This window comes from Eleutherodactylus coqui, chromosome 3, assembly GCF_035609145.1.
Source record: "Eleutherodactylus coqui strain aEleCoq1 chromosome 3, aEleCoq1.hap1, whole genome shotgun sequence".
NCBI lineage: Eukaryota > Metazoa > Chordata > Amphibia > Anura > Eleutherodactylidae > Eleutherodactylus > Eleutherodactylus coqui.
This window is the reverse complement of record NC_089839.1, coordinates 33,210,771-33,219,958: the sequence shown is the minus strand read 5'-3', so window position 1 is coordinate 33,219,958 and position 9,188 is coordinate 33,210,771. Positions and strand designations below refer to the sequence as shown.

Sequence of the window (9,188 nt, the reverse complement as noted above, 5' to 3'; positions counted from 1 at the left end):
CTGGGACCCTCACCGATTCCAAGAATGGAGGACCCGCGTGCTTGATATTTCACAGTTCAAGAACTATTTTCCCATTTTGTGTAGCATAGTAGGGAACGGAGAAGCAGCGGCTCCATTCCTCCCAATGCCTTAGATGGATAGTTGAGCACTGTGTTCTGCTGTTTTCATCAGCCCATTAGATGAATGGAGAGGTGCTGGTGGGACTCCTACTGATCTATCAGTTTCTTAACCCTTTGCAATCCAATTTTGGATTCAGGGGTTCCTAGGGGGCTTTCTCTTTCTGCCAACAATAGTGCCATCTGCTGGCTAAAGCCAGTACTGTAGTATGTGACATGCTGGAGAGGCCCCCCGACAACAGAGCGGCCAATAATCTACAGTAGGAATACCCTGCTGGACGTCTTCCGACATCGGAGCTGTATAGCCTTCAATCAGAATGTCTTTAGACGTCAGACAGTGGATTGGAAAGGGTTAAAAGGCGCACGTCTCTTATCAAATTTGGCACATTTTGGTTTCTCTTAAAGAGGTTGTTTCACAAAAGCAAGTTATCCCCTATCTATAGGATGGGGTAGAACTTGCTGATCGGTGGGGTCCGAGCTCTAGGTCCCCCAATAATCCTGAGAACTTTGATCCGGTGGGTCTACAGATTAATAGAACAGCAGTCGCACATGTGTATTGCTGCTTCATTCATTGAAGTGAATGGAGTGGTGCTGCTCATGTGCGAACCCATCAGATCCCTGCTTTAAGGATTGGTGGAGGAACCAGTCGTCAGACCCCAACCAATCACAGTCTTCTCCTATCCTGTGGAGAGGTGATAACCTGCTATCATGGGACAAGCCAGTAAATGTAATCTACAGCTGTTATGAGCAGGCGTGGAGTTGTGCCATTTCTTTCACTATTCCCTGGCACATCCACCATTGTTAGCCACAACTCTTCTGCTAAACTCCACCAACTTTTTCCCCACTTTTTAAAAGTGCATCAAGAAGTCCCAGATTTTAGAACACGGAAGGCATTTACCAAAATGTATAGCTTTTTTACAATCAGTCTAATAATGGGCCCCTACAGCAGATAATTAATATTTCCATGAAACCTCTAATAATATTAATATTACATTGGCTAAACACATCGGATATACTAGGCCCAACAAATAGCAAAAAAGCCCAAAAACATTTCACTCCCCTTTCGTTCTTTTTTGCACATCCGGATCTGTATAACGGTGGCTCTTCGTTTGGGCCATATATAGTGCAGATAAATTAATTAAGACTTCTAGATATTGAAGTCCCAGGGGTAATTGTCCCATTTGTCCTATTTCCACTAAAGTCTATGCCTCAATAGCAGAATAATAAAAAGTTGTATTAGATAATTTCATACATATTGTGTTCTATAAATGTATTATTTTTTTTATCAAGGATATACTTTTTCCATATAGCCTGAACTAAAAGGTTCTCCAGGACTTTTACTATTGATGACCCATCCTCAACATAGATCATCAATAGTGATCGTGGATGGGGGAGGTCCACCACTCACCTTCCCCAACGATCAGCAGATTCCTAGGCCCACAGTCATTGTGGGCAGCACTTCAAGGAGATACCGCTGTCCATATTGCAGCGGCCCAGGATGGTACTGCAGGCACAGTTCCCATTGAATTTAATGGTAGCTATGCCTGCAGTATCAAACCAGGCAGCGGCAATGTTGACAGCGCTATCTGCTTTCTGCGCTGTCAGTGGGCCCATAGATCAGTTGATCGGCGGAGATCACGAGCGACAGACTCTTTCTAACTATTGATGACCTATCCTGAGGTCATCAGTAGTAAAAGTCCTGGACAACGCCTCTGAGATTTCACATATTTTATTAAGTTGTTACTCTGTAAACATGTGCGATGGGTTTATTCATCTGTGTCCATTATGTAGTGTCCCCAAGCACACAATATCAGCGCAATACCTGGATCTTCTAACGAGACGATCAAAAACAGATCCATTGGATGAGACTGTTCTTGGTGAGGACTGGAGGCTTCCCGAGTATGAACTGGATATGGATATGTCAGCAGCAAATACCTTCTGCTGTTTTGCTTACCGAGGTAAAGCTGTGTAACCCAACAATGGTCCATCCTAGATAAGTGTTGTTTGTAGGAAGACCCCTTCAAGTCCCATGGGAGGTGCAGGCCCTGGGCCAATTGTTCATTTTGCCCTACAATTTGGCCCAGTATATACAAAAGACAAATAAGAAACTAAGAATAGGACTGGGAATAGGATCGATGCAAAGTGATATTCATGGTTGCCCAAGAAGTACATGCCTCTTCGGATCTATTTCGTTATTGTCTTGATGAAGGACCCTGTGAGGTCCGAAAGCTCGCATTAACATCATGTATTTTTGTCAGCCATTAAAAGGTATCATATCTACAACATTACTTGGTTTCTCTTACTGAGAACAATCACACATAACTAAGGAAAATGTACATATTTTTACATGACGGCTACTTGGTTAATAGTTTGTAGAAATCTGGTCTTAGCCACATTGGCGTACTGAACATCACTTACCAAAATAATGGGCATTAGTGTGGAGTTGGTTCCTTGTATTTGGCTTTGCACTTGGTGTAAGATTTGCATCTGTTGAACTATTCCAGCCCCAGTGAGGTTGGGTGGTGGCCTTAGGTGATTTGTATTCCATTTCATCTCATAGTTGATAAGTGGGTTTGGTGGCTCTATTCAAGACAGTCAAGTTCTTCCTCAATAGCTAGAAAAACCATCTTTGTACATGTGTACTTTGTACCTGCTAAAACAGGTAGGCATCTTCCCCAAACTGTCACATAAAGTTGTGTACCCATAATTCTCTAGACTGTCTTTATATGCTGTTTATTAAAGAGGTTGTACCCTGAAGAATATTGTTCATAGTTAAATCCAGCCCAAAAGTATAAACATACATGGCATTTACCCTTATTATAAATAATGTTTCTACCCCCAGATATTCCAGAATAGCGCCTCCTGCAGTTTGTATTCCCAGATATTTCAGGACTAATGTAAGAATATCAACCACCACATTCACAGATATTCCAGGACTAATTTTGAATAGCGCCACCTGCTGTTTCTGTCTCCAGATATTCCAGCACTAATGTTAGAATAGCGCCACCTGCTGTTTCTGTCTCCAGATATTCCAGCACTAATGTTAGAATAGCGCCACCTGCTGATTCTGTCTCCAGATATTCCAGCACTAATGTTAGAGTAGCGCCATCTGCTGTTTCTATTCTGTGTCCTCCTCAGTAGTTGTTCTCCCTACTCAGTCTTGTTTCTCTCTGTGCTTCGCTGGGTATATGGAGGGACGGCTGGTGTGGTGAGCGGCTGCTTCTGAAGTTGCAGCATCTTCTCTGATGTCAGAAGAGCAAATGATAAGAGAGGGAAACGGTGTAATGCTGACCAGTTCCCATTAATAATGCTCTGAGTCACGTATAGAGAGAACATTAGGTCACTCAAAAATGAGATCAAGCCTGTGATTTCTACTTCATCTTCTATCTTGCAGGATGTGGAGACATTGTACCTCTGTCTGATATTGGTCGTCATGCGAGGAGCTGTCAATTTAAGCCCCAGAATGAATTGGATACTAAGGTTATAAACTGTCTATATTATAATCCAATCTCGGTTTCTTTTTTGGGTTGGTATGAGGAACAAACAGTGGAAACCCTTCCAGTATTTTAAACTAGATCATGAAGATCATGAAGCGCTGTGGAATATGTTGGTGCTATACAAATAAGGATTATTATTATTTTTGTGTACCAAGTTTGGTTGAGATCCATCATAGGTATGTAGGAGCCTATGAAGAACAAAGATACAGATATGAAAACAAATTTTCACACACACACACACATTATATATATATGTATGTATGTGTGCGTATATATATATATATATATATATATATATATATATATATATATATATATATATAGGCTTTTGTCTTCCTGATGTGAGGTTGTGCTGCTAGAGTTTGTTGTTCTACAGGGTTCCAGGAGCACACCTACACAGGTGAGGGTTAATTGAACTGGCTGGGTGTAGTTGTTCTGGTCAGCCAATCCCCTGGGTCTGGGTGTAGATATATATCCCAGCCCCTCTGCAAAAGGAAGCTGTATTTCCTCAACCTTGTCTGCTGTGTGAGTAGTGTGTTGTCAGCTTGCAGCTTGCAGTTTGCTGTGTGTGGTCAGCTAGCTGTGTGTGTAGTGTCTGGTCAGCTTGCAGCTTGCCGTGTGAGTAGTGTTAGGTCAGCTTGCTGTGTGTAGTGTCAGGTCAGCTTGCAGCTTGCTGTGTGTGTAGTGTCAGGTCAGCTTGCAGCTTGCTGTGTGTAGTGTCCTGTGCTGCCTGTTTAGTGTCTTGCACAGGACACTACACATAGGGACTGCAAGACACGAGGAGCCTTGTCGGGGCCTTGCAGTTCATTGGCCAATGCATGAATTAATACCTCGCTCTTATATTCAGCTTTACCATCTGCTTCAGTGTGCGACTTTGTATGGTAAGTGAGTTTGTGCATTTAATGTGTCAGTTCCACCTGGTTGCGAGTATCACCCCTTCAGGGAGAGCGAGGTTTCAGTGTGGACCCGCCTTTATAGAGGCGATCGCTCTGCTTTTAGGTAGGGCCAAGTCATCTTCCCTGCAGCACAGGGTCAGTTTCCCCTAACCCGTGGCTTTGGCTCACGTTCGTGTGGGCCTGGTGCTTAGTTGCCCACACGAATATAACACCTGAAGTCAAAAGTATATTCCCTTCATTAATACCTATTTGCTCATCCACATAATGCCTTGGTGAATGTCTACATCTCTTGTTGAGCTCCGGTACTTACAGTACAATTAGCACTATGTACCCATGGCAGGGGTTGTGTGTAACCTATGACTGATGAGGCTATGACTGTATCCACTGGTAGGTTACCAGGTATTTCATATTGTAAAATATGATGTACCTTTTTTTGTATTTGTATTAGACTGTTACAGATGCCGAGTGGTATAAAGAATTTTCCTCCGCTAATGTCTCAGAGCCGGCTCTTAAGCACACAGTGCAGGTAAAGGATAATGTCCTATTGTTTTACAACAGAGTGAATTTGCTTGTAGGAATCTTTTGTTCACGTTAGATTAAAATGCTTCTGTAGTGACCTGCACTGGAGGATCCGCTACAGCATTGATTTCAATGGAAACTATGTAATTCTTTATTTCTCCTTCGGGGGTGCTACAGGGGACTTGAACACCTGCTGCCAAGTTCCCACAGGGGTTCCAGCAGCGAGATAACCCTTAGGGCTCATGTCCACGGGCAAAATAAGAATTAAAATCCGCAGCGGATTTTAACTCTTCTCCCGCCCGCGGATCCGCATCCCATAGGGATGCATTGACCACCCGCGGGTAGATAAATACCCGCGGATCGTCAATAAAAGTGATTTTTAAAAAAATGGAGCATGAAAAAATCTGGACCATGCTCCATTTTCATGCGGGTCTCCCGCGGGGACGGCTCCCGCGGGCTTCTATTGAAGCCTATGGAAGCCGTCCGGATCCGCGGGAGACAAAAATCAGATTTTACTCACACGCTCCGGTTCTTCTCTTCGCCGCGGTGCCATCTTCTCTCCGTCGCGGCCGGATCATTTTGCTTCGGTCCGGCGCATGCGCGGGGCACGTCACCGACGTCATCATGCACATCCGCCGAGCCGAAGAAAGAAGATCCGGCCGCGACGCAGAGAAGATGACGCCGCAGCGAAGAGAAGAAACGGAGCGGATGGGAGGTGAGTTTATTCTCATTTATTCTTATTTTCAGCGCTCATGTCCGCGGGGCAGGAGGGACCCGCTGCAGATTCTCCATGGAGAATCCGGAGCGGGCCTGATTTTCCCCGTGGACATGAGGCCTAAGGCCTCATGTCCACTAGCTAAATGGAATTGCGGAATCCGCAGCAGATTTTGCCCATAGGGAATTATTGGCCATCCGCGGTCCATTAAATTGATTTTTGCACCCGCGGATGGCATTTTAAAAGAATTGTGTTTTTCACTTGTGGGAGAAAAAACGTAGCATGCTCCATTTTGCCGCGGATCGGCAACATTGCTATCATATTGATAGCAATGTGTGCGGATATCTGCATGCAAAAAAAAATACCATTTAAAGCACATCTGCGCAAAATCCGCTGTGGGAATCTGAGGCAGATTCTGCGTGGATGGTATTTTTCTAGTGGACATGAGGCCTTACAGGGGTTATTCCATCTCTTATATTTTAAGGGCACTGTGAGACATTGTAGATTTACAAATTTCAGCTGTTTGCAAAAAAAAAAAAACAACAACCAAACAAGAACAATTTAAATATCTCACCACAACGAATGTAACAAGCAGTTTCTCTAAATACAGCACAAAATGCCACTTTTAGGCCGCCTGCAGACGGCCGGGTCAGATCCCGCTGCGAGAATTCTCTTAGCGGGATGCGGACCCGTGCCCTTGCAGAAGCCTGCGTCTCACCTGCTCCCGGCGTCTTCTGTCTCTGCTATGCGCCAGCTGTCAGACAGTCGGCGCATGCACAGAGCGGAGCCGGCCCGGCACTACTGACATTTCTGTGTGGGCCTCTGCGAGACCCGCACAGAAATAGAACATGCCGCGATTTGTTTTCTGCGTGTGTTTTCATGCGGACAAATCGCGGCTGTGTGCATAGGATTGCGTTTTGCGGTGCAATCCTATGAAGGCGGACAGGGGCGGAAATCCCGCTGCAGAATTTCCGCCCGTGTGCAGGAGGCCTGCATGACTACTGCAGTCTCAGAATTATTCACCCCCTTGAATAGATTACTTTTACACGGGCTAATAATTTTTCAAATAATCGCTCAAAAGAGTGATTACAGATGATTGTCGGCCCATTTAAACACCAGACCCAACATGCTCACTTGTCGGAGTCACTTGGTTTTTAGCTTAAAGGAGATGTCCCGCGCCGAAACGGGTTTTTTTTTTTTTAAATCCCCCCCCCCCCGTTCGGCGCGAGACAACCCCGATGCAGGGGTTAAAAAAACCACCCGCACAGCGCTTACCTGAATCCCGGCGGTCCGGCGTCTTCATACTCACCTGCTGAAGATGGCCGCCGGGATCCTCTGTCTTCATGGACCGCAGGGCTTCTGTGCGGTCCATTGCCGATTCCAGCCTCCTGATTGGCTGGAATCGGCACGTGACGGGGCGGAGCTACACGGAGCCCCATAGAGAAGAGGAGAAGACCCGGACTGCGCAAGCGCGGCTAATTTGGCCATCGGAGGGCGAAAATTAGTCGGCACCATGGAGACGAGGACGCCAGCAACAGAGCAGGTAAGTATAAAACTTTTTATAACTTCTGTATGGCTCATAATTAATGCACAATGTACATTACAAAGTGCATTAATATGGCCATACAGAAGTGTATAGACCCACTTGCTGCCTCGGGACATCTCCTTTAACTAAGAACAGAGTGACTGTCGTCCCATTTAAACAGGCAGTCTTTCATTTTTGAATGACTGCTTGTTTACTCTGAATGGAGGCGGCCGGAAGAGCCCTCCATGTACTCCACCTCAATTCAATGAGTGATCATTGCTGTTGTGTTGAAGCACAGGAGTGATAATCATTGGGACTGCTGTCAGGCACCTAAGCGTCCAACAGTCGTTCTGTATAGAAGTACCATAGGACCACAGATTTGCAAATCTGATGTTCGTCTCAAGCACACCTGATGCAACTAATCAAAGACTTCAATAGTTGGATCAGGTATCCTTGAGATAAAACACATCAAATTAGTTTTTTTCTGCAAACAGCTAAAAGTTTGTAAATTTGGCAAATTAACCTACTGTAATTTGGCATAGAGGTTGAATAATATTGATGGCAAATGTATATATATTCCTAGATATTACATCTATTGCCTGTTCTTTTATACCTTTGAATAGTTAGAAATAATATTTGCACGAAGAAAGAGCTCTTGCATCTTTTTTTATTGTACTTTACAGCTTCTTTGTATTATGTGGTTCTTTGATGACTCAGTCATAGTGCCTGTAATAAACTTTATCACCCTACTAAAAGTAAATCCCATTGCGCTGCAGGGGTTGGAATAGAATTTCAATTGCATAGTACTTTTAAGGGGTTAAGATTTAGAGGCTACTAAAAAAAAATCCCATCTACTCCTCTTGTATGCAGGGTGGCTTTGATCTGAGAGGCACAAAGTGTAGGTATGAGGTTAGCGGAGTTATTGTGTTTTATGACTTGCTACAGTCAACTTCATTAAATTTAACAAGCAGAATAAAAACCAATGTGATAATGCATCGCTGCTTGCGGCTGCTTGACCCACCGCTCCGCTAACACGCTTGACATGTTTATACCACTTAGTGAGTCCTCTTACCTGCATGAGAACCTCCTCTTTTCAGTATGAGCAGCGATGAATGGCGTTACCATACGAGGAAGACTTTATCACATCTGAAAAATTACATTTTTAGTTTTTTTTTCGTATTTTCATTCTTTCGTTTTATAGCATCGATACATATGATAACGCTATATCCGCGAAACACGAACGTTACATAATTGCTATAAAGTATTGAAAGTCTAAGGCCTCATGTCCACGGGGAAAAGAATAATTAAATTCCGCAGCGGATCACTCGCACGCGAATCCGCACCCCATAGGGATGCATTGACCACCCGCGGGTAGATAAATACCCGCGGATGGTCAATAAAAGGGAATTTAAAAAATCATGGAGCATGAAAAAAAATGGACATGCTCCATTTAGGTGTGGGTCTCCCACAGGGACGGCTCCCGCAGGCTTCTATTGAAGCCTATGGAAGCCGTCCGGATCCGCAGGAGACCTAAAATCAGAATATACTCACCTGCTCCGGATCTTCCCTTCTTCGCGGCTTAATCTTTTCTCCGTTGCGGCTGGATCTTTTTTCTTCGGGCCGGCGCATGCGCGGGGCACGCAGCCGACGTGCCGTGCACATCCGCCGGGTCGAAGAAAGAAGATCCGGCCGCGACGGAGAGAAGAAGCCGCGAAGAAGGGAAGGTCCGGAGCGTGCGGAGAGGTGAGTAATTGTTATTTTCAGCCCTCATGTCCGCGGGGCTTGAGGGACCCGCTGCGGATTCTCCATGGAGAATCCGTAGCGGGCCTGATTTTCCCCGTGGACATGAGGCCTAAGGGCTTGTTCACACGACCGTGATTTCAGCACGTTCGCGATGCACGGACGCGTAACATGCCGTGA

General features: G+C 45.0%; 1 protein-coding gene across 1 annotated transcript in view; it reads left to right on the top strand.

The window, feature by feature from the left end:
* Positions 1-9,188, top strand: part of LOC136620122 (uncharacterized) — a 71,341-nt gene that overhangs the window by 13,802 nt on the left and 48,351 nt on the right. Inside the window, exons 6-8 of the mRNA XM_066594840.1 lie at positions 1,908-2,074; positions 3,511-3,596; positions 4,958-5,035. Of these exons, the coding sequence (XP_066450937.1) occupies positions 1,908-2,074; positions 3,511-3,596; positions 4,958-5,035 (331 nt within the window). The remainder of the gene's footprint in view (positions 1-1,907; positions 2,075-3,510; positions 3,597-4,957; positions 5,036-9,188) is intronic.